At 37.5% G+C, this 26,053-nt stretch overlaps 2 protein-coding genes across 12 annotated transcripts in view; one reads left to right on the top strand and one right to left on the bottom strand.

Annotated features, from left to right (window-relative positions):
- Positions 1-20,101, top strand: part of FAM13B (family with sequence similarity 13 member B) — a 91,574-nt gene extending 71,473 nt beyond the window's left edge. For 5 of the 8 annotated variants that reach the window (XM_047850575.1, XM_047850612.1, XM_047850603.1 and 2 more), the window contains 10 exons: positions 946-1,156; positions 2,273-2,402; positions 3,248-3,329; positions 5,380-5,609; positions 7,875-7,958; positions 8,188-8,283; positions 14,630-14,713; positions 14,801-14,964; positions 16,122-16,223; positions 17,723-20,101. In XM_047850575.1, coding sequence (XP_047706531.1) covers positions 946-1,156; positions 2,273-2,402; positions 3,248-3,329; positions 5,380-5,609; positions 7,875-7,958; positions 8,188-8,283; positions 14,630-14,713; positions 14,801-14,964; positions 16,122-16,223; positions 17,723-17,846 — 1,307 coding nt within the window. In that variant the 3' untranslated portion in view covers positions 17,847-20,101. The remainder of the gene's footprint in view (positions 1-945; positions 1,157-2,272; positions 2,403-3,247; positions 3,330-5,379; positions 5,610-7,874; positions 7,959-8,187; positions 8,284-14,629; positions 14,714-14,800; positions 14,965-16,121; positions 16,224-17,722) is intronic. The other 3 variants (XM_047850622.1, XM_047850599.1, XM_047850590.1) reach the window with 2 other exon arrangements.
- A 926-nt stretch (positions 20,102-21,027) lies between these two features.
- Positions 21,028-26,053, bottom strand: part of PKD2L2 (polycystin 2 like 2, transient receptor potential cation channel) — a 42,142-nt gene continuing 37,116 nt past the window's right edge. For all 4 annotated transcript variants that reach the window (XM_047850644.1, XM_047850656.1, XM_047850636.1 and 1 more), the window contains 2 exons: positions 22,158-22,270; positions 21,028-21,468 (listed from right to left, as the gene is read on the bottom strand). In XM_047850644.1, coding sequence (XP_047706600.1) covers positions 21,372-21,468; positions 22,158-22,270 — 210 coding nt within the window. In that variant the 3' untranslated portion in view covers positions 21,028-21,371. The remainder of the gene's footprint in view (positions 21,469-22,157; positions 22,271-26,053) is intronic.

Here is a 26,053-nt window from a genome sequence, read left to right as displayed (position 1 = left end):
ACACTGTCAAGCCATCTTTGCATCCAAAAATACTTAAAAACTCATTTTTGCTATTGTTAATGGCCATACATCAGAATTTTAAATTGTAGTTATAAATAAAATTAATGTATAGATGGAAAAGTTTTTCTCCCTTCTGGACTTCAGTGACACTTATATTTTTGTATTTGGAGTATATTTGTGGATTGTATGTTTATTTGTATGTGTTCTGTATGTAATCAAACCTTATGTGTGCACAGACATCAAATATATCAGTGTGGTTTCATGTGATGACAGATGGGATAACTCCACTAAGATAAATGTGCTTAAGGATTAATGCTGATAAATTTTGTCAGTAATACTGTTGGGTTTTAATTATTAGGATACATATTAAACATAGGAATCCTGTAATAGAAAATAACCACAATTTAATGCCAGTGGCCAGGTGCTGTCAGGTTAGTTAGCTCCTCATTTGGAAATGTTAAGAATTCTTTTGGGGTCAGAGAGCTCTGTTTGGTGAGTGTTGTAAATAGTATGGGGAATGGCTTCTACTTTTAACATAGCCACTTGACAGTGAGGCATAGTTTATTCACCTGGCAGCTATTATTGAGGGCTATCGAGTGTTTACTGTTTCTAAAACAGCACTTGAAAAATAATAACTAATATAACTTTAAAGAGCTTGACAGTGTTTTTTCTTGCTTTGTGACTGGGTTCAGAAATTTAAGGTGTAATTCCTTCTATGAAAATAGAACTCTTGAGCTAAACAAGACAAATGAAGCTTAGAAAATTATACACTATAATAGGCTTTATGAAGATCCTGTATCCCTTGTTTTTTAAAAAAGTATACAATAAATATTATACGAACCACTGCATAATATGATTTAAAGACAACATAGTTGATAATTGTGTGACTTTTTTGCATGTGGAACCAAGAGACCCATGGTACTATTCTTTGTGTTTGTTTTACAGAGCCATTTCCTGCTTTTAAGTCTTGGCAGGAAGACTCTGACTCTGGAGAAGCTCAGCTCTCTCCACAAGCTGGAAGAATGAATCATCACCCCCTGGAAGAGGACTGTCCCCCAATATTATCGCACCGTAGTTTAGATTTTGGGCAAAGCCAGCGTTTCCTTCATGACCCAGAAACACTGGATTCCTCATCTAAGGCACTTTCTTTTACTAGGTGCATTATTTTTATGTACTTATGAGAGGTCATTCCTATTATGTCACCAGGTCCTTTGAGAGATTTGATCCTCTAGACTTTGCTGTTCACAGCCTTTCCCCCTGTATCATGAAAAACACTTTTGTAATTTTTAGGAAGGGCCCCTTCCCCTAAATTCTGAGTTCATTGAGGGTTCGCTCTCTAATAGACATTTCCTCACAGTGTACATACTCATTTATTCACTTATGACTGAAATAAACTCTGGAAGGGAAGCAGCAAGTGGAGCTCACCAGTCCCTAATGTTTTTATTGTCAAAACTAAATTGATTCTGAATGTCAAAACCTTTCCTTTGCAGTTTGAACACAAAAAGAACTCTCTGCTGCTAGGCACCTTTGCTTCTTTTCGGCCTTTGTCCAAACGACTTTTGAGTGATTACAAATTGTTTTCAACACTGCTTGCATAACCTGATGTTGTGGTCTGTAACACTATTGTGAAAGGTGTTTTTTTTACTACCTGTTCTTTAATGTTACTTTAAAGATTTGCTTCTTGGAAATGGCATTATTTTATATCAGAGTAATAAGAGATACAGTGTTGGTAACAATTTTCAACTGGGTAGCTTCTTTATTTTTGTTTTAATATTCTTTTTTTATTTTTTAAATTCAGTCATTTTGACACAGAGTGAGTGAGCGTGAGCGGGGGAGGGGCAGAGAGAGAGAGAGAGGAGGAAAGAGAATCCCTGTTAGTGTAGAGCCCAATATGTGGCTCCATCTCGTGAACCATGAGATCGTGACCTGAACCGAAATCAAGAGTCAGATGCTTAACTGACTGAGCCATCCAGGCTCCCCTCTTTATTTTTTATTGAAATAAAATTGACATACAGTATTAATATTCTCTTAGTTTCAGGGGTACCTCGCTGGCTCAGTCAGTAGAGCATGCTTGATCTCAGGGTTGTAGGTTTGAGCCCCACATTGGGTATAGAAATTACTTAAAAATAAAATGAAAAAAAAATCTCTTAGTTTCAGGTGTACATCTCATAGTAATTTGGTATTTTTGTACATTGACATGAACCCCACGAGAACTCTAGCTACCGTCTATAATAACTTGAACTAACAGTATCTGCTTCTTGTTTTAATTCAGGATTCGAAGATCATCCTTCAGTTCAAAAGATGAAAAAAGAGAAGATAGAACACCATATCAGTTGGTCAAGAAACTTCAGAAAAAAATTAGACAATTTGAGGAACAGTTTGAAAGGGAAAGAAATAACAAGGTAAATTTGTAGCATTGTTCAGGGTTTGGTAGAACTATTGGAACTGGGAGGAAGTTCTTTGGCGAGCATTATTCCATCTCTTTCCTTAGATAGAGAAGTTGAGATGTACAGAGAAATACTGATCATGTAGAACTGAGATTATATAGATCCTTAGCCGCCTCATTTCCAGGCCAGTGTTCTTACCATTGTATTTTTAGATTTCCATTGGCGAAAAAGATTGTATAATTTTTTTAATGGAAAATTACTTTATTAAAAACATTTTTTTTAGGTTTTTTAAATTTATTTTGAGAGAGAGCACAAGCCGGGGAGGGGCAGAGAGGAGAGACAGAATCCCAAGCAGACTCTGCACCATCAGCGCAGAGGCTGACGCAAGGCTCAAACTCACAAACTGTGAGACCATGACCTGAGCCGAGATCAAGAGTTGTACGCTTAACCAACTTTGCCACCTAGGCGCCCCAAGCTTGTATAATTTTTAAAGGAAATACTTTACATTAACAAACCACATTAATGCTATTTCTGTTTCCTCAAAACCCACAAGTAGCAAGGGGAGCAGGGGGAAAGTTCGGGAGTGAGAGGGATAGGGGAGAGATATTTAATTAGAGCGTGTGAAGTGAAAAGAATCCTATACTTGGAGTCAGAAGACATTTTCAAATGTGGCTTTTGTCAGTTGCTACACCCTGCTGTGAGAGAGCTTTACTTGATATCCCATTCTGTCTACATTAAATAAGGTAAGATGAAGCAAGGACTGGGCGAAATCTCTGCTGTAGGAACTGTAAAATATTATTTGGGCATAAATGAACAATTATTGCTTACCACAGAGGGGTCAGTGTTCCTTAATTTTTCAGCCCTCCTACAGTGATATTGCGGCCAATCCAAAGGTATTAAAATGGATGACAGAGCTTACTAAACTGCGGAAGCAAATTAAAGGTAGAAAACACATCATTTTTACAATATATTTGCATTTAAGTAGTATGTTTTATTCTCACTATTTTAGTATTCTCATTACATGAAAATTACATGAACTAATAATTCTATGACATGAATTAATGAGAGTTATATTCTATGAGAATTATGGTTATAATTTTTGATAATTTAAAATCTGAGACACTGGCAAAAATAAAAGCTTCATTTTGTTCTCTTAGTTATGGTCAAAGTTGTAGTTCTATATTCTTCCAGATGTCTTTCTTGTGTTTCTGTTAGTAATAGTGTTTTGAAAGGGGCCGTAAAGTATATGTTCATAGGTGATGTTATGAAATTTATCTGAAATACATTTCAAATATTAAGCAGTTTTGGATTTGGTAGGTATTTCATTAAGAATTGTTGGTGGGTATTTAATCAAAGACTATCATAATGAACTGTTTATACTACAGAGACTAAAAATTGTCTTTAATTTAAAACTAAGTCTTTGTTAGTGGGTTGGTTTGGCCCAGTACAGTAGTTGCTAAGTTATATTTACTTTGTGGGTGCTTAGTCAGCATGCTTTTTGGTAATTGTTAATCCTTAAAAAATTATCTGTACCAAGTATGGGTTTATAATCTGGAGCATTACATTTTGGTATATTCATTTGAATTTATTCAACAGAATTTTTATTATCTTTAAGTACCAAATCTTGTAGACATCTGAGCCTATAGTAGTGGATAAGACAGTGTCCCTGTGGTCATTGAGTTTACACCCCTGTGGTTAAAATAAGTTCTCTTACCTCTTTAGAATTTTCCCGTACAATTCTATTAAGTATTTCCTTGTTTAATGCTAGTTTCCAACCACCAGTGAAAATCATTACCTTGAGTGTGTTACTGATAAGTGTATTAAATTGACCAGCATTAGTCTCTTAACTAATTTTCCAGTTTTCTTCAACTTATGTTGTCTTACAGTTCATTCTCTGCATAGCAGCCAGAATTATCTTTTAAAACTGTTACTTATCTTCAGAGGCCTCATTGTGGCTTCCTTCTTCAATTAGAATAAACCCATTACCATGGCTTTCAAGACCTTGCCTATTGTGCCCTTAGGCCATTTTATCATATTCTACTCTCATTTTCTGTTCCTTAAACATGCCATGCTTCAGGGCCTGTGCATTGGCTGTTGCCTCAGTTGGGGAGGAATGCTCTTCCCCCAAATCTTCTATGCTAGGTTAGCTGCTGCTTCTTCCATGTTCAATTAGGATGTCACCATCTCAGAAAGTCCTTTTTTGTCAGTCCATTCAATGTAGTCGCTCTTCCCCCAAACCACGTTCCTTTTGGCACTGTGATGTCATCCCCTGTTCTCTTCTTCTTCTTTTTTTTTTTTTTAATTTATGTTTTTAAATGTACATCTAAGTTAGTTAGCATATAGTGCAACAATGATTTCAGGAGTAGATTCCTTAATGCCCCTTACCCATTTAGCCCATCCCCCATCCCACAACCCCTCCAGTAACACTCTGTTTGTTCTCCATATTTAAGAGTCTCTTATGCTTTGTCCCCCTCCCTGTTTTTGTATTATTTTTCCTTCCCTTCCCTTATGTTCATCTGTTTTGTATTTTAAAGTCCTCATGAGTGAAGTCGTATATTTGTCTTTCTCTGACTAATATCACTTAGCATAATACCCTTCAGTTCCATCCACGTAGTTGCAAATGGCAGTCCCCTGTTCTCTTTATAGCACTTAGCACTCTTTGAAATTATTTTATGAATCTGATTACTTGTTTTTTGTTTTTACTTCCTTGAATATATGCTCCATGAAAACAGGGACCATGTCTCTTTGTTTATTACTGTATCACCAGTGCTTATTAGAGAATCTTTCTTTATGGTAGGTTTTCTATGAATAATGGCTGAAAGAATGAATGGTGTAGCTTGCTGTCTGTAGAATTTAAATATTTCATTTAACCTTGAAATATCTGAGCCTGTGTGCTGTTAATGTCTACTCTCCTGTTGTAGATCATGCTTATTCTTTTGCATCTTTAACAAAGTCAATATTACTAACCTGTGGTCTTGGTTCTGAAATGTAGATGCAAAACACAAAAGCTCTGATGGAGAATTTGTACCTCAGACACGCCCACGTAGTAACACTCTTCCAAAAAGCTTTGGCTCTTCTCTAGACCATGAAGATGAAGAGAATGAAGATGAATCCAGGGTTATTCAGAAGGAGAAGAAGCCATCTAAGGAAGCAACACTTGAACTTATTCTGAAAAGACTGAAAGAAAAACGTGTTGAGAGGTGTCTTCCAGAAGATATCAAAGTAATCTTGACCTATGCTTTTTGCCCAGACTAGCCTTTAGAGTCCCTGAAACAAAATAATTACCCCAGTGGCATAGAATTGTGTAGGTGGTCTTACTGGTTTGAGGATGCTCCCCAAGTTTGCAGATAAACATGTTTTTATCTCCACACCGGAAGTGTCCAGTCATTCTGGGACTGAGTCACAGTAGTAAAACTAAGGGGCACTTGGCTGGCTTGGTTGGTAAAGCATGCGACTCTCAGGGGCTTGGGAGTGAGTTTGAGTCCTACATTGGGTGAAGAGACTACTTGGGAATAAGAGCTTAAAAAAAAAAAAAAGTAAAACTAAAGAAACGAGAATGCTGATCTGTTTATTTATATTGGAGACACTTGGCAAGATGAGTATATAAAGAGTGTAAACATAACTGAGCTTGAGTCTTAGCCTTGTGTCTTAATAGTTACTTGTATTGAGTTCTTAGCTTTTGCAGGCCCTGACTCATTGTGTTATTTCCATTTTGCCCCTGTGTCCTTTCAACAGTCCTATGACTCACATGGATATGATTATGTCCTTTAAAGTGCTAACACAATATGGTTGTGAGGATTAAATAAAAGAGTTTTTTCGAAGAACTGTAACTCAATAAAGCCCATTCCTAGGACAGTCCTGGTCAGAGCATTTGGCAACCCAAATTATTTATCAGATGAGATTTGCTGAGAGAATATAGAGTTGGTCTCAGGTGAACTTTTGTGTAGGCAGTGATGAGCCCTGATCCTGATGCTCATCCCTAGCTTGACAACAGAGTACACCTTTCTCAAAATCGAAATATTGGAAGTGTTTGTCTCCCTTGAACAGGGCTAGATTAGAATTTTTAATCACTTCCCTCCCTCCACTTTTCTTATTTTTCAGTTTTGTGTTAGATCAGCCAACCTCCTGTCCCCTCTCTCCACCCAGTTTTCTAGAGATGATTTTTTTTTGAATATATGAAATTTATGGTCAAATTGGTTTCCATACAACACCCAGTGCTCATCCCAAAAGATGCCCTCTTCAGTACCTATCACCTACCCTCCCCTCCCTCCAACCCCCTATCAACCCTCGGTTTGTTCTCAGTTTTTAAGAGTCTCTAGAGATGATTTTGATTGGATCATCGTAATTTGAATTCATTGTCTTAGGTTTAAGGTGCTGGCTTGAGGTTGAAATCACAGTGTTTTATAGGCTATCCCTAGCTGTCCTCTACTGGATGTATATAATCTAATGTATTAGTTATAGGAAGATAATATCCAGTGATTTTTTTTTTTTTTTTTTTTAAATTTTACCTCTCTTCCACTCTGGTGAGAAACATAGATTGTCTCACCCTGGGAGTAAGTAGAGAGTCTATTTGGTCTGATGTTCAAAAGGCTGTTCAGTGGAACATCGGTTTGTTGAGATGTTAAAAGGTGGTCCTGTGGAACAAAGTGGGAAGGTTCTGTGGGCAAATAAATTTGGGATGTCTTTCCTCTGTTACAGTTTAGAGTATTGAAAGATAGGAGATGAGTATTGCATATAAAGAAAGCATCATATAGGAAGGGAAACTGAGCTTATACAGTAGAAGTCTAGGTCACAAATTGGCAGTGTTTCACTTTTTCATGATTTATCTACTATACTGCTGCCAGATTTTCTTAATAGTTTAGTAGAAATGCTAGATTATTAGATCTGTGCTATTGTGTGTGTGTGTTTTATGTGTGTATATGAAATTATAGTTACAATGCTAATAGAAGACTGCAAAATTAAACAATAGGCATTTGTGTGTGCCTGTTGTGTGGTAGGTAGGCACTATTATAAATGCCTTTGTAACATATTAACTCATTTAGTCCTCAGTAAAGCCCTATGAGGTAGGGTCTAGTATCCCTATTTTATAGATTAGAATATTGGACAAAAAGAATTTAACTTACTATTCATAATTTATTTAGGTAAAATATAAATAAGCCACCAAAGAGGGTTGGTACCTCCTTATTAGAAGACTACATTCGAAAAATGTCTGCAAATCTGTAAGGAAAGGCTGCATTCTTTTTTTAAAAATATTTTTTTTAAGTAATCTTTATATCCATCATGGGGCTCAAACTCACAGCCCCAAGATCAAGAGTTGCATACTAACAGACTGAACCAGCCAGGTGCCCCAGGAAAGACTGTATTATTCTAGGCTGGAGTGGTGATTGGCTGCCCTTTTACCCTAATTATTTACGTTGTGGGGATGATGAAAATTATGATGATGCCAGTGAGAGTGGTTTTTTAATTTTTTTTTCTTTTAAATTGTAGAAAATGACAAAAGATCACTTGATAGAAGAGAAAACTTCTCTCCAGAAAAGTCTTCTTTACTATGAAAGTCAACATGGAAGGCCGGTAAGTGTCTCTTGCTAAAAACATTTGATTTTCCATCTTAAAAAAGATAACGAATCTCCTTTGTGGCCCACATCTGCAGAGCTGTTTTATAGAGCACTGTTTCCTGCATTCATGAGATTGCCTATTTATTTAAAATAACTTCTTAAAAATTGGGTGAAAGTCATATTGCTTAATGCTTTGGACTTCAAATTTTCTGATGACTAGGTAATTGCCATTTTCCTTGCTTTAGGTGACCAGGGAAGAAAGACACATTGTGAAACCTCTCTATGAGAGATACAGACTTGTAAAACAGATGCTGACAAGAGCTAGCATCACTCCTGTCCTTGTGAGTAAAACACACAAAGCTTTATCTAGTTCGTTCTACCAAGGCCTACCCTTTAAAAAATACTTTTATGGTGGTATATTGGAGAAATACACAGCTAAAGTAGCAAGAATTGTATATGTAAGGTGAGGTTACTGTTTTTCGAAGATAGGAAATTAACAATCAGTGTGTACCTCCCATCTCCCAGGCACTTGTAAAAGCACTCTATGTATATCATAAAAGAAGATGTTATTAAATCTTGACAAGTCAGAACAGGTAGCAGATAATAGCCTCCTTTTCACACATGATGAAACTGGGGCTAAGGAGTGATACACCCAGGGTCAGCTACCTTGTGGAATTAAAAAAAAACGATTCCTTCCTTCCTTCCTTCCTTCCTTCCTTCCTTCCTTCCTTCCTTCCTTCCTCTCTTCCTCTCTCTCTCTTCCTTTCTTTCCCTCCCTCCCTCTCTTTTCTCTTCCCTTCTCTTTCTCTCTCTCTCCCTCCCTCTCTCTCCCCCTCTCTTCTCGCTCCCTTCCCCTTCCCTTCCCCTTCCCATTACAAGTGGGGAGGGGCAAAGGGAGAGGAAGAAAGATTCTTAAGCAGGTCCATGCCCAGCACACAGCCTGATGCAACATGGGGCTCACATGGGACTCGATCTCACAACCATGACCTGAGGTGAAATCAAGAGTTGAATGCTTAACCAAATGAGCCAGCAGGTGTCCCCCACAAAAAACAAATTTCAGACCCTGGCCTAGTTTCTTTCAATTTAAATGTGCGCGCGTGCGCGCGCGTGTGTGTTTTAATATGAAATTTATTGTCAAATTGGTTTTCTTACAATACCCCTTACTCATCCCAACAGGTGCCCTCCTTAATACCCATCACACACTTTCCCCTCCCTCCCATCCCCCATCAACCCTCAGTTTATTCTCAGTTTGTAAGAGTCTCTTATGATTTGCTTCCCTCCCTCTCTTTTTTTCCCCTTCCCCTCCCCCATGGTCTTCTGTTAAGTTTCTCAGGATCCACATAAGAGTGAAAACGTATGGTATCTATTTTTCTCTGTATGACTTATTTCACTTAGCATAACACTCTCCATCTCCAGTTCCATCCATGTTGCTACAAAAGGCCATATTTCATTCTTTCTCATTGCCAAGTAGTATTCCATTGTATGTATAAACCACAACTTCTTTATCCATTCATCAGTTGATGGACATTTTGGCTCTTTCCATAATTTGGCTATTATTGAAAGCGCTGCTATAAACATTGGGGTACAAGTACCCCTATGTATCAGCACTCCTGTATCCCTTGGGTAAATTCCTAGCAGTGCTATTGCTGGGTCATAGGGTAGATGTATTTTTAATTTTTTGAGGAACCTCCACACTGTTTTCCAGAGTGGCCGCACCAGTTTGCATTCCCACCAACAGTGCGAGAGGGTTCCCGTTTCTCCACATCCTCTCCAGCATCTATAGTCTCCTGATTTGCCATTTTAGCCACTCTGACTGGCGTGAGGTGATATCTGAGTGTGGTTTTGATTTGTATTTCCCTGATGAGGAGTGATATTGAGCATCTTTTCATGTCCCTGTTGGCTATATGGATGTCTTCTTTAGAGAAGTGTCTGTTCATGTTTCCTGCCCATTTCTTCACTGGATTATTTGTTTTTCGGGTGTGGAGTTTGGTGAGCTCTTCATAGATTTTGGATACTAGCCCTTTATCCGGTATGTCATTTGCAAATATCCTTTCCTATTCCATCGGTTGCCTTTTAGTTTTGTTGATTGTTTCCTTTGCTGTGCAGAAGCTTTTTATCTTCATGAGGTCCCAGTAGTTCATTTTTGCTTTTAATTCCCTTGCCTTTGGAGATGTGTCAAGTAAGAAATTGCTGTGGCTGAGGTCAGAGAGGTTTTTTCCTGCTTCTCCTCTAGGGTTTTGATGGTTTCCTGTCTCACATTCAGGTCTTTCATCCACTTTGAGTTTATTTTTGTGAATGGTGTAAGAAAGTGGTCTAGTTTCATTCTTCTGCATGTTGCTGTCCAGTTCTCCCAGCACCATGTGTTAAAGAGACTGTCTTTTTTCCATTGGATATTCTTTCCTGCTTTGTCAAAGATGAGTTGGCCATACTTTTGTGGGTTCAATTCTGGAGTCTCTGTTCTATTCCATTGGTGTATGTGTCTGTTTTTGTGCCAATACCATGCTGTCTTGATGGCTTACAGCTTTGTAGTAGAGGGTAAAGTCTGGGATTGTGATGCCTCCCGCTTTGGTCTTCTTCAATATTACTTTGGCTATTCTGGGTCTTTTGTGGTTCCATACAAATTTTAGGATTGCTTGTTCTAGCTTCGAGAAGAATGCTGATGCAATTTTAATTGGTATTGCTTTGAATGTGTAGATTGCTTTGAGTATTATTGACATCTTAACAATATTTACTTTTCCAATCCATGAGCATGGATTGTTTTTTCCATTTCTTGGTATCTTCTTCAATTTCCTTCATAAGCTTTTTCAGCATACAGATCTTTTACATCTTTGGTTAGGTTTATTCCTAGGTATTGTAGGATTCTTGGTACAGTTGTGAATGGGATCAGTTTCTTTATTTGTCTTTCTGTTGCTTCATTATTAGTATATAAGAATGCAACTGATTTCTGTACATTAATTTTGTATCCTGCAACTTTGCTGATAAATTCATGTGTTTGAAACACATTAGTTTTGCAGTGTGGAGTTTCCCAGAAAATTAAAAATAGACCTACCCTGTGACCCAGTAGTAGCACTGCTAGGAATTTACCCAAGGGATACAGGAGTACTGATGCATAGGGGCACTTGTACCCCAATGTTTATAGCAGCACTCTCAACAATAGCCAAATTGTGGAAAGAGCCTAAATGTCCATCAACTGATGAATGGATAAAGAAATTGTGGTCTATATACACAATGGAGTACTACATGGCAATGAGAAAGAACGAAATATGGCCCTTTGTAGCAACGTGGATGGAACTGGAGAGTGTGATGCTAAGTGAAATAAGCCATACAGAGAAAGACAGATACCATATGTTTTCACTCTTATGTGCATCCTGAGAAACTTAACAGAAACCCATGGGGGAGGGGAAGGAAAAAAAAAAAAAAGAGGTTAGAGTGGGAGAGAGCCAAAGCATAAGAGACTCTTAAAAACTGAGAACTGAGGGTTGATGGGGGGTGGGAAGGAGCGGAGGGTGGGTGATGGGTACTGAGGAGGGCACCTTTTGGGATGAGCACTGGGTATTGTATGGAAACCAATCTGACAATAAATTTCATATATTGAAAAAATAAAAAAAAATATTTGAAGAAATAATAAAAAAAAGAAACACATTAGTTTTGTGATAGCTGTCATGATGATGTTGACTTAATTAATTGTACAATCTAATAAACTGATTTTTTTTCAAGTTCATCTTTTTTAGTGAAGAAGTATTAAAATAATACGCATTCACATTGGTGTACATTTTTAGAGAAGAACAAATGATACGTACAAATTAATTGCTATCCCCAAATTAACCCATAGATACTATGACTCTAGATTTCTCTCAGGCTCAAATAGAAAGCTGCATGTAGCCCATTCTGAATCATCTTGTAGGAATTAATTCAGTGGAACTCATGGTTTGCTTAGGCATGTAGGGTCATTTTTAGATTGATAGTCACTTGCATGGGGGTTTCTTTCAGGCTTTGACTACTCATTATTAGAAGGCTCATATTGGCTTTCTGAGCATTTTTTATTTAATTCCCATATAAATGGATTCTTTTTAATTGGCTGCTTTTTTTTAGTTGCTCATCCCAACACTATTTCATTTAGATAAAATCAGTTTTCTTTGAATAAGGAATCCTGTGTAGTTTATATTTGCACATATTTGATACACATCTTAATTCTTTGATTACAAGGCATTCTATGTGTCAGTGACATTTTCATAATTCAAATTCAAAGTCTTCAAATTTCTTTATGAAAACCATTTGAGAAATCCACAAGTTTTTTAAAAATAAAACTGAAGCTTTAGGAAGCATTACTAGATCTTATGGGATTCCTAAATATGACGATCACATAGAGAAATTTGAAGTGTAAAAGTTAAGCCAAACATGAAAAGATGCTCAACGTCGCTCCTCATCACGGAAATACAAATCAAAACCACACTGAGATATCACCTCACGCCAGTCAGAGTGGCTAAAATGAACAAATCAGGAGACTATAGATGCTGGAGAAACGGGAACCCTCTTGCACTGTTGTTGGGAATGCAAACTGGTGCAGCCACTCTGGAAAACAGTGTGGAGGTTCCTCAAAAAATTAAAAATAGACCTACCCTATGACCCAGCAGTAGCACTGTTAGACATTTACCCAAGGGATACAGGAGTACTGATGCATAGGGGCACTTGTACCCCAATGTTTATAGCAGCACTCGCAACAATAGCCAAATTGTGGAAAGAGCCTAAATGTCCATCAACTGATGAATGGATAAAGAAATTGTGGTTTATATACACAATGGAGTACTACATGGCAATGAGAAAGAACGAAATATGGCCCTTTGTAGCAATGTGGATGGAACTGGAGAGTGTGATGCTAAGTGAAATAAGCCATACAGAGAAAGACAGATACCATATGTTTTCACTCTTATGTGCATCCTGAGAAACTTAACAGAAACCCATGGGGGAGGGGAAGGAAAAAAAAAAAAAAAGAGGTTAGAGTGGGAGAGAGCCAAAGCATAAGAGCCTCTTAAAAACTGAGAACAAACTGAGGGTTGATGGGGGGTGGGAGGGAGGGGAGGGTGGGTGATGGGTATTGAAGAGGACATTTTTTGGGATGAGCACTGGATGTGGTATGGAAACCAATTTGACAATAAATTTCATTTAAAAAAAAAACAAAGTTAAGCCAAGACAGTTTGGTAGGAAAGAATAATTTTTTTCAGCAAATGTTCTTGAGACCATTGAGTATTCACGTGCAAAAAAAAAAAAAAAAAAGCATGAATGTAGACCCTTATCTCACACAAAATTTAACTCAGAATGGTTCATTGACCTAATTGTAAGAGCTAAAACTATAAAAGTCATAAGAAATAGAAGAATAAATCTTTGCAATCTTGAATTAGGCCGGGTTTTCTTGGATATGACAGCAAAAACACTGTAAAAAAAAAAAATTAAAATAAATTGGACCTCATCAAAATTAAAAAGAAAATCGTGCATGAAAGGACATTTTGAATTGAAAAGACAACCAACAGAATGGGATAAAATGTTTGTAAATCATGTATCTGATAAGGGACTGGTACCAGAATATATAAAGAACTCTTAGAGTTTAATAACAAAAAGTTAAATAACCCAATTAAAAAGTGGACAAAGGATTTGAATAAACATTTCTTCAGCGATCTATAAGTGGCCATTAGGCACTTGAAAACAAGATGTTCAGCATCATTAGTTATTAGGAAATGCAATAAACCACATTCACATACCACTTTATACCCACTAGTATGGCTTTAATGAGAAAAGATAACCGTGTTGACAAGGATGTGGAGAAATTGGAATGCTTACACACTGCTGATAGAATGTTAAATGGTGCAGCTAACTTTCATAACTAGTTTGGCAGTTCCTCAAAAGGTTAAACATAGAGTTGCCATTTGACCTAGCAATTCTCCTTCTAGGTATATGCCTCAGAGAATTGAAAATATGTCTGTACAAAAACTTGTACACAATTGTTCATACAGCATCATTCCTAATGGCTAAAATATAGGAAAAAACCCACATGTCCAGCAACTGATAGATAAACAAATTGTGCTTTACCCAAATATTGGAATATCAGTTAGCCATAAAAAGGGAAAATGAAAGCTATTGACAGCTATTGTTAAAAAGGCAAATGCCCCAAATAAAATTGCATGTAATACTTTCTTTTTTAAAAAATATTTATTGGGGCGCCTGGGTGGCACAGTCGGTTAAGCGTCCGACTTCAGCCAGGTCGCGATCTCGCGATCTCGCGATCTCGCGATCTCGCGGTCCTTGAGTTCGAGCCCCGCGTCAGGCTCTGGGCTGATGGCTCAGAGCCTGGAGCCTGTTTCCGATTCTGTGTCTCCCTCTCTCTCTGCCCCTCCCCTGTTCATGCTCTGTCTGTCTCTGTCCCCCCAAAAATAAATAAACATTGAAAAAAAAATTTTTTTAAATATTTATTGAATGAGCTCTTTTAGAGTATCCAGACATAAATGAACATTTAGCACTCTTGTGCATACGTAATAAGAAAACATAAACAAAAATAAATTTACTAAGGAATCCTAAAAATTTTATTTCATGTGGTTAAGATTTTGAAAATAAAAGTTTTATATCTGTTCATAGTGAATGAAGCTTCCTTGAATGCTTTAAATATTTAAAGTGTAAACCATTTTTATGTTACAGGGATCTCCATCTACCAAGCGAAGGGGTCAGATGTTACAACCAATCATAGAAGGAGAAACTGCCCATTTTTTTGAAGAAATCAAGGTAATCCTTAAGAGAATTCATTCTCTGATGTCTTTCTTAAGGAAAAAGTTGAGTCATGGCTTGTTTATCTGTTCAATAACTTTTTAGGAAGAAGAAGAAGATGGTGTTACTCTGTCCTCTGAGCTAACTGATATCTTGAAAACTGCTGTGCAGGCACAGTCTTCATTGGAAAACTCTGAATCTGATGTTGAAGAAAATCAGGAAAAACTGGCTCTGGATCTCCGATTGTCAAGTACTCGAGCAGCTTCTATGTATGTTTGCTGGTTTGTGATTTTAACCTATTTGTATAATAAAATTTACATGCTGGTGTAAATGTTAAGTAAACAAGAACTTGGAGGGAATTAATGTAGTGCTTCAGAGATGGACCCTTTTTAGAGTGTGATTTATAAATCACTTACTGTGTTTTAAATATTAAAGATACTAAAATCCTGCATTTGCTTCATAACGGAGTACAGGAATCAGCTAGTTAGGTTTGTTCTCTCTCAGCTTCTTTCCCTGGTATGGTGTATAACTGGTTTTCAGCCCTGGCTTCACTTTTTTTTTTTCTTTTTTTTTTTAATTGAGGTATAACCAACATGCTCTATTAGTTTCAGGTTGGTGTATACCATATTGATTTGACAATTCTATATATTACTCAGTGCTCACCACAGCAAGTGTGGTCACCATACAATGTTATTGTAGTATTATTGACTACATTCCCTGGGCTGTACTTTCCATCTTTGTGACTTACTTATTTTATAATTGAAAGTTTGTGCCTCATTCAGATCCCGTTCACCTATTGTATCTATCTCCTCACCTGTCTACCTCCCTCACAGCCACCCAGTTTGTTCTCTGTATTAATGAGACCTCTATTATTTGTTCATTTTGTTTTTTAGATTCCACATATAAGTAAAATCATAGGGTATTTGTCTTTATCTCTTTGACTTAATTCATTTAGCATTATATACCCATTAGTTTCATCCATGTTGTTGCAAATGGCAAGATCTCCTTCTTTTTTATGGCCCAGTAATATTCCTGTGTGTGTGTGTGTGTGTGTGTTTATGTACACCACATCTTCTTTATCCATTACTCTACTGATGGACACTTGGATTGCTTCCATATCTTGGCTATTGTAAATAATGGTGCAATAAACATAAGGGTGCCTATCTCTTTTCAAATTAGGGTTTTTGTTTTCTTTTGGTAAATAGGAGTGGAATTACTGGATCATATGGTAACTTCTGTTTTTAATTTTTTGAGCAGTCTCCATATTGTTTTCCACAGTAGCGCTGGTTTCACTTTAAGATTACCTAGGGAAAAAGTTTTTTTAAATACTGCTGTAGAGGTGCCTTTAGTTTGTAGCCAGTGTTTGAACCCCTGGTAAGAGTCAAAATGTTCTTTCAATAATGTTTTCTTTCCATTTAAATTTCAGGCCTGAATTACTGGAACAACTTTGGAAAGCTAGAGCTGAAAAGAAGAAGCTACGTAAAACGTTACGGGAATTTGAAGAAGCATTTTATCAACAGAATGGAAGGTTTGTTGAACATCACAAAATTGAGTCTTCCTTCTTCCTTTTTTTTTTTTTAAATTATTTTACAATGTTTATTTATTTTTGAGAGAGAGACAGACAGAGCACTAGTAGGGGAGGGGCAGAGAGAGAGGGAGACACAGAATCTGAAGCAGGCTCCAAGCTCTGAGCTCAACACAGAGACCCATGTGGGGCTCGAACTCACGAACCATGAGATCATGACCTAAGCCAAAGTCAGATGCTTAACCGACTGAGCCACCCAGGTGCCCCGAGTCTTCCTTCTTCTTAAACTTAAGGGCTTATATGGTAAATTAAAGGAATATATAGGAATAGAAATAAATTGTGCACATAAGCATGTTATCATTGAAAAAAAAAAGTAGAAAACATTCCTTTTTACTTGGAAGTCCTGCTATTAATGGCAAGAAAAAGAGCTAGGGGAACAATACTTGATAAAATATTTCAGAGTTGTTCTAGAGGGGCTTGGTTGAGTGGCAGTTATGTTGTGTTTTTTAATTCTACATCCTCACCCTTTTGGCAGTGTTTGTGAAACAAAAGGTTTTTCCTTTTGTAAAGGGTCCTGTGACAGCTAGTGTGGATCCTTAACACTAAGACTGTGGCTACTTAGGCTGCATGTTTGGGCCATTCCAGGCTTCGTATTTTCAGGGTGTGCAACAGGGTGCCAGTCAATAGTGTGGCTCCTAGAATACAGTATGGCATGTGTTTTTATCTAACTGGGGCACAGTTGACTCAGTGGAACTCTTTAAGAAAAATACATTCTAGTTCAGATGATGGACAGAAATGAATGTTATCTCAGACCTCAGAAAAGTTGCTCCATGTATGTAACTGGGTGGTCTTAACAAGCCAGTAGCTATATTACAAATTCCAAACTGTGTTTACTTTGAGAATTTTCTATATAGTGGGCAAAAATGGTTAAAAAACACTCAGTGTAAGAATGCATTTTTTCAAGTACCTTCTTATTCTTTGCCTTAATGGAAGAAAACTTTTTTGTAATTATACTTAGGATGGTTTGATGCTTTACCTAGAGATTAAACTGAATTGGATTGGGTCATTAATATAAAGTGAGAAAACTGCTTTTTTCTGTGGGTAAGATCTTTTACTTCTCAATTCACTGAAGCCATAGTACAGTAAATGTATGAAATTACTGACTGTAATCCTCTAGCACTTGATATACACTTCCAGACCTGACAGAGTCTAGCAGCGCGTGTGTTACTAAAGTATTTGGCTTCTGCTGGTTCTCTGCAATGAACATCGATAAGTATAGCATTATTGAATCTGTCAGTAGAGAAATTCATCAAAAAAAGTATTTTAGGATTGTTCCATGGGGATGGGGTGTGGGGAATTAGTGCAGTAATCTATCTTCTTGCAGAGCAGTTTTTTTATTTGAATTTGCATTTGGTAACATTGTGTCTCACATCAGGACAAGTTCTGGGACTTTATTTTTCAGATGATCTCCAGAATATTACAGATTTTATTTTCTTCCCTAGGAATGCCCAGAAGGAGGATCGTGTTCCAGTGCTTGAGGAGTACAGGGAGTACAAGAAAATTAAAGCCAAACTTAGGCTTCTTGAAGTTCTTATCAGCAAACAAGATTCTTCAAAATCCATATAAAATATACTCCTTGAAAACATCATAAAAATCAGTTGTATTCCCTGAAGCAATCATCGTGTGTACTTGGCTGGTACTTGAGTTCATTTTGTCAGGCACTCAGAAAGTATCACTTTGTACTTGGTTGTGGTGCCACTAGAGAATGATGGGAGGGTAAGTAGACCCTCTCTAGGGAGCGTGGTGTTCCATATTAACCACAGACTGTCCTCTTCACCTTTAGCAAACATCAGTTTTCTTCATTGTTTTGTACTACAGATACATCCTGTTAGCAAAAGACTAGTACTTTATTCTTTCAACTTCAAGAACTTTGGAGATACAAGCTTTTTGTTGTTACCAACTTTGCTTTTATTATTATTTTTTTAATTACTGAAGAAAATTGAGAGGAACATCTTCACATTGAATTCTTCGGTTGCCTTTTTCTTACAGAATGACTGAAAATTTGAAAGAAAAGCCTATAAATGTGCACATATGCAACTATGTCTTATGTTTTCTTAGAAAACCAAACTCAAACTGAAATTTCAAGTCCTACTGTGGAACACATTTCTGTTTAATTTCCAAAGTGAAAGTTTCTCACAGGTAATATGTTAGCAAAATTTTGCAATTCAGTGGTCACACAGCTCCTGGATGAAGATAACAGAGGGCACACCAAAAAGTGACCTTGTTTATTAGTATAGTGAACATACACACCACACATCACACACAGAACTGAATCATTTCACATGCTGCCTATGGGACATAAGTTACTGTTTGTTTCCTCAGTTATTCTTTTTGAGCTGGTGATGATGTGATTTGTCTGCATCAGATCCTGTACTTTTCCTCCCACCCACCTCCAGATAATGTGAGAAAATAGCCATGTCTGTGTAGGAACACTGATGGTGCTCAGATTTGTGTGTTCAATCAGATGGGCCTAAGTTGGCAAAAGACTCATTATGCATGAATCAAATCTGTTCTTAACAAGGGCTATACCACTGCATTTTTTACATGTACCTTCCGGGGGTCACATCATTTTTTTTTTCTCTTTTAATTGGCAAAATCCATGAAGAAAACATCCTCTAACAGGACCACTTTGGCTCAGCACATGCTATTTAAAGCAGCTGTGTAGTGGTGTTCAAAGATGTCTAGTGGTATGCCCCTTGTCATATACTCTAAGCTGATTTTTTGTTCTTTGGCTTTGCATGGCTTTCCTTCAAGTACTCTTCTGGTATCATTCTGCTCATCGTTTTCACAGAATGGTGACTTTATTTGGGCTAACAGTAGTAATAGCATATTCTGGTCAGGCTTAATCTAAGTGTTAATTCTTTTCTTGGTGCTTTTTTGGATTGATGAGTGTCTCACTTTGTGCCCATGGTTTGCATGCATTAACTCATGCGTGATTTTCTTAACTAGCTAATATTAACAGTTCCATGTAAAAATGGACCTCTGCAACATTCTTTAATAAAGGTGAGGGAAGCACGAACCTCAGACTTGCAGCACTATTACATAGTAAGCACATGAAGTAGCTTGATAATAAGTAGTGTTTCTAGTGTTTCACATTTCACCTATGTGTGCAATGCCTTTTTCGGGGGGAGGGAATGTTCATTGGTGGTGGACATGTAGTTTTACTGGGGAATAAAGCACTAAATCCAGCCCTTTTTGTGTGGTTTCCTTTTGGTATGCCTAGGTTGTTCATAACGTATACCTAGAAAAATGAAATTGAAAATGCCAAAACAAGTATCATATCACTTTGATTTGAATCCAGCATGCAGTGTGCATTTACTTCTTTCAGTCTCCAGACAGGAGTGTATCCAAACATCTAATTTAATGTGCACTGTGTATTGTTTTATATGAATGTTTATATATACCACATGCAAAAATGTCCATATGCACTATTTAAATGTTTTAAATAATATATTCCTTCTTTATAATGCTAAATCTATATGAGTACCATATTTTTATAAGTCAGTGGCCTGACTGGTTTCATTTTAGAATTAACAGCTGCTTCATGGTGTTGATTATTCACTGTTAATGTTTGGCTGCGAGTAGAATAGATAAAAGTAGCATGGCAGCACTTACGCTATGTGACAGTACTTGTGTGTCATAGTTGAGCAGTAGGTGGTAGAACTAGGCAGTTTGTGATGAGTTTTACTTTGGTACAAGTAAAAACAGTATATCTATATACAAATAATATATAGATATATATGACCACCAATATAATCGCATTGCTGTGTCTGGCACTTCATTGTATAGACTTTTGTAATAAAAGAACTTGAATGTTCTAAGTCATTGTAAATGTTTTTTGTTTTCACTAGATGTTAAAAGACAAAAAATCGAGACCTCAAGTGTTTCTTTGCCTTAATGTTCTTGGGCTTTGTTGGAATTACCTCATTCAGGGACCACGGGGGGACAACATGGTTACTAAGCCACTTGGCTGGCTACAGCTCTGGGGAGTGGTAAGACTAGGGAAGGCCATGTTGTTAAATGCCTTGTGGAAGTCTAGAAGATGCAGAGAGAACAGTCAGCATTTCTTGTTGGAATGAATTATTCTATCAAGCATACTTGAGGTACAGTTTCTAAGAAAAGAGCATGCATGGCTGGCTTGAGGAAGGTGGGTAGATTTAAAATCTATTGAGCACCAATGTGGAAATTGAGTATGATGGTGAGATGATGTTGTTTGGGCCAAGAGAACATATGGCTCTTCCAGGAGGACTTATGTAACGTGCTAAAAATATAGAAGAGTTACCTCACACAACTTTATGACCACTCAGACGGGGGTTTTGCGGCACCCTCATTCATATTTCTCATACATTAAGTTGACTTCTCATAACTCTGATACTCCTACCTTGCTCTTTGTTTTTACAGTATATTTTGCTTTTAGAGTAGTTGAGGAAATACTTAGGAAACTTTAAATGTGTTACTTTAGAATCTTTCTAGATGAATTTCCAGTTTGAAAATATTAGTGAAAATTCTGTAGATGATTGGTAAGTTTGTTCTTGTACACTTTAGCTTTTTCTAGATGACCTCAAACTGGGAGGAATGGAGGTGAGATTACTTTATTTGGGGTCTTATATAATGGTTTTCCAGAATCATAGGTATTTATTAATTTATTTATGGCCAGGACAGGTTATAACATGGTACATGATGAAAACACCTAACGGTTCCTATACTCTAGGTAACATTGAGAAAACTGCTTATGACCTATTAGAGACCTGCCCCATGAACTATATGCAGCATTTGATACTTTAACTCCACGTTCCTAGAATTTAATAATAAATCTCATTATAAAATCATTTACATGTACCGGTGTGTATACTCTGGAAGTGTGCTGTTTGGATTGCACAGTGAGGCCCATTCAGGGGTACTTAATTTCTGGAAATCTTTTGTTGAAATCATTTTGTTAGTTATACTCTGATGATAGCTTGATGATAGGTGGTACAGTGTTTTTAAAGTGTACCTGAAATGGGCACATGTTTAGGAAATAATTCAGTACAGGGATAAATCTTTGTTACAAATGCTCAATGATTGTATCACAGATTCTCGCCTGCACTTGTCTTAATTTTGTAGAGCTGAAATCCTTCTCATCACTCGGTTTAGTTTTAAACTGACGTAGTGTAATTCTTTCTCCAGCTCCACGGCATATAAAAAGAGTCTGCAGGATAATTTAGAAGGAAGCAGAGAATGGGTCAGTAACATGCCTTCGTGCATAGAGAGACAGTAGGTTATTAGTGCCTTTTGTGAAGTACTTGGGGTGGGAAGATAATACTTTAAGCTTCTAAAACATGCTTAGGAGGGCCAATTATGGATCTTATATTCTAAAATAGTGGAGAACAGGGTCTGCTGTGCATATTAAATATAAATGGCAGTTCCCCTTAAAAACCTTAAAAGGGGGAGCACCTGGGTGGCTCAGTCGTCCAACTTCAGCTCAGGTCATGATCTCAGGTTCGTGAGTTCAAGCCCCGTGTAGGGCTCTGTGCAGGCTTGGAGCCCAGAACCTGCTTCGGGTTCTTTGTCTCCCTCTCTCTCTGCCCCACCCCTGCTTGCACTCTGTCTCTATCTCTCAAAAATGAATAAACGTGGAAAAAAAAGTGTTTTTTTAAATATAAATGGCAGTTCCTATTTGGAGATGTAAGAGTAAAAGCAGGTGGTTTCACTCTTACCTTACATTTAAACAAATGGAGTATTGTGCTTTCTGATTAATTTCAAAGTTGAGTAAAAAGATGAAAAAAAAGGGGGTGGCATCTCAGAATAAGGTTCTGATTTCGGGAAAATAATGTAATTCATGTCTCCAGTCACCATATCATGATATCCCAGAGTGCCCTGGTTAGAACAAATACTTACTCTCGAAATTCTTGTTGCGTGACAGGCTGGTAGTCATCTTGAATTTCTGAAGAATAATACTTTTTCTCAAGCCTCTCTTTCCACTTTTTCATCTGCTCTGCACTTTGAATCTCCTGTCAAGTCAGAGGACAAGCATAGGCTGCACCTTTAAATTTTTCTCTATCTTAAGTCTTTGGTACCCAAGCATCACAGCATTGAGAATCTTTTTATTTTTTAATCTAAATGGCTTTATTTTTTTTTCTTGTCTTATTGCACTGGTTAAACCTCCAGTACAAGATGGAATAGAGATAGTGAGAATAGACGTCCTTGCTTTGATGCTGATCTTAGGGAGAAAGCATTCAGTTTGTCATCAGTATGTAGGCTTATAGCTGACAGGTTTTTGGGGTTTTTTTTGTTTTGTTTTGTTTCTGTTTTTTTTTTTTTTGTAGATACTCCTTATGAAGTCTTGTAAAATCTCTTTTCTACAGTTTGCTGAGAGTTTCTGTTATGGCTGAATGTTGACTTAGGTGAAATGCTTTTTTTTAAGGTACATAAATTATTATTTGTTCTTTTCCTTTTTATTCTATTGGTATGGTGAGTTGCATTAATTGATTTTCAACATTCCCTTCCTGAGAGACACCCCATTGGTCACAGTGCTTTATTGTTAAATTCAATTTGCCAATGTTTTGTTGAGGATTTTTGCATCTGCATTTATGAAATATGTTGGTCTGTACATTTTTTTTCTTTTAGTGTCTTTCTCTGTTTTCTTTATCAGGGTAACTTTATTTTTTTACTTTTTTTTGAGTTGGTTTTTTTTTTTAATTTTCATTTTTTAAAATTTGCATCCAAATTAGTTAGCGTATAGTGCAACAATGATTTCAGGAGTAGATTCCTTAGTGCCTCTTATCCATTTAGCCCACCTCCCCTCCCACAACCCCTCCTGTAACCCTCAGTTTGTTTTCCATATTTATGAGTCTCTTCTGTTTTGTCCCCCTCCCTGTTTTTATATTATTTTTGTTTCCCTTCCCTTATGTTCATAAGTTTTGTCTTTTAAAGTCCTCATATGAGTGAAGTCATATGATTTTTGTCTTTATCTCACTAATTTCACTTAGCATAATACCCTCCATTTCCATCCACATAGTTGCAAATGGCAAGATTTCATTCTTTTTGATTGCTCAGTAATATTCCATTATATATATATGTATATATATATGTATATATATATACACACACACATATATATACATATATATATATATACACACACACACATATATATATGTGTATATATATATATATATATATATATATACACGCGCCACATCTTCTTTATCCATTCATCCATCAATGGACATTTGGGCTCTTTCCATACTTTGGCTATTGTGGATAGTGCTGCTATAAACATGGGGGTGCATGTGTCCCTTCGAAACAGCACACCTGTATTCCGTGGATAAATGCCTCATAGTGCAATTGCTGGGTCGTAGGGTAGTTCTATTTTTAGTTTTTTTAGGAACCTCCATATTGTTTTCCAGAGTAGCTGCACCAGTTTGCATTCCCACAGCATTGAGAATCTTAAACTGTGTAGTTTACTCTCCAGAGCTGTGATGTTGAGCCCCACTGGACTTTTGCCCTTCCTGGTTTTTTCAGTCTGTGCATCAGCAGATTCACTTGAGAGGGCTTGGTATTAGTACTGTTCACTCTTGTTTCGGTGGGTTTTTCTGTGTGTGTGTGTGTGTGTGTGTGTGTGTGTGTGTGTGTGTTTTAATTAAAATCCTCAGCTTGTTCTTCACTGCCTCTTCCCCTGTGCCTCTCCAGCTGAGTTTTTCTGGTTTTCTGTTCTTCACTTGGCCAAAGCTGAGCTGTTCTTTTCTGTACTTTTGTTGTTTAATGAAGCAAATGTATTTCAGAGTACATCTGTGGGTATATGTTCTTCCAGCTGCTTCGCAGCCAGACCCCTGCAGTCTTACCTAACAGTCCCTAGTCCCTTTTTCGGGATTACTGCATCAATATATGCATTCCAGTCTGTCCACAGGCCCCAAAATAAGCTCCTCATACCAGCGAATTCTTGTTGCATTTTTCTCTGCTTCTGAAGAGTCCTTCCTGTGTTTTGTCCTCACTACCACCCACTTCCTTTTTAGCATCCAAATAACATTTTCCCAACTTTAGGGGAAAAAAAAGTTATGTTGTGGAAAATAGGGGCAGCACTAAAAAAAGGGAAAGAAGAGACATTGCACCCAGATATGATCCAGAGACTTCCCAGTATCTGATACTGTCCTGCTCCAGCAATAATGTGAAGTAACTAAGTTGATCCCTTTATAAGCATTCTGATTACTTTCCTCAGAGAGGATGGTGATGCCCTTGTCCATACAAGCATAAATGTATGCTATTCTGGTCAAAGAAACTATTCTATCAGACAGTGTCTATCGTTAAACCAACATATCAGAAGTAGGAAAGGATGGCTTTCAATCTTGCTACTTTTATTTTGGCCACATTATAGCATTTATGTTTTCACACAGTCACCGATAAATTTAATGTGATAAAGCGGTAGGCCCTGCAACTATTTCTAAATGACCAGGCCTAATTAAAATGTAGATGTGTAAGTAGTCTGGGTTAAACAGACTGCCTAGTAAACTTGACTCATCCTTCAGAAAACCCATCTCAGCTATCACTACGTCTGTGAAGCCTGCCTTGACATTCACAGGAAAGTGATGCTTTTCCTCACAAGCAGAGCACCGACTCTTCAAGGGCATTTTCTCCAAGTTCCAAGGTCCTTACACCCTCACCTCTTCCTGTAGATGGTAGCTGTCTCTTACTGTTGTCTCTGGATTAATTTAGTGTTAAACACTGGCTCTTCTAGTCCTCTACTACCTCAGAAAGGAATTCTCTGTGGTAAATACCCTCTTTTTGGACTACCTAGTGTAGTCCACTGGACCCTAACTAATGAGTACTTGGTAGCAGGGGAACTCCAAAGAAACAGACCCTCAGAGATAGCATATTTCCAGCAAGGGACATAACAGACTTTTAAGAATATGAGATGAACACCCGGCCCTTTGGGATTCCTCAGGCTACAGAACCAGCAGGGAAAGAAGCGGTTACTCAACTAACTGAGGTAACTGATCCCAATTGCCAAGGAAAAATTGGCTGCTGCTACAGAATGGGCTCAGAGAGGCTGTATTTGGAACCCAGGGAATTCTCTGGGGGATGCCTCCTGATACTCTTATGAACAAAAATAGACTGTGTAGTTGAGGGGCGCCTGGCTGTCTCAGCAGAGCATGCAGCTCTTGATTTCAGGGTTGTGAGTTTGGGCCCCTATATTAGGGTAGAGTTTACTTAATTTAAATAAATCCATAAATAGTAGTTTGAACATTAAGTTCTTAAGGAATTGTAATATCAGTAGAAAAGGTCTTAATATCACTCAGAGAGAGATACAGTTACTGTTGGGACTGTGCTTTTCCCTTTTGGGGGAGAGGAGAAAAGTGCCTTCATTTGTATAAAGGATAATTCCAACTTATTCAATGGAAACTTGAAAAATAGTTATTATCGTTTTATAGAAGTTCACACATGTGTACTAAAAGCCGAAAGGATGAGCTGGACTATTATTTGATCTCTCTCAACTCAAAATTTGCCTTCTTTTTTTTTTTTAATATTTTTATTTATTTTTGAGAGAGAGCGTGTGCGCATGAGTGGGGGAGGGGCAGAAAGAGAGAGGGAGACACAGAATCTGAAACAGGCTCTGGGCTCAGAGCTGTGAGCACAGAGCCTGACGCAGGGCCCGAACTCAGAAATGGCGAGATCATGACCTGAGCCAAAGTGGAATGCTTAACCGACTGCGCCACCCAGGCACCCCTCAAAACACCTTCTTAAACTCTGATGCTGGGTCTCAGGTTTTACTAACCTCATTCCTCAGGCTTTTGCTA

Source organism: Prionailurus viverrinus, chromosome A1, assembly GCF_022837055.1.
Source record: "Prionailurus viverrinus isolate Anna chromosome A1, UM_Priviv_1.0, whole genome shotgun sequence".
In the NCBI taxonomy this organism is placed as follows: Eukaryota; Metazoa; Chordata; class Mammalia; order Carnivora; family Felidae; genus Prionailurus; species Prionailurus viverrinus.
The sequence above is the reverse complement of the archived record's forward strand: the minus strand, read 5'-3'. Positions and strand labels throughout refer to the sequence as shown.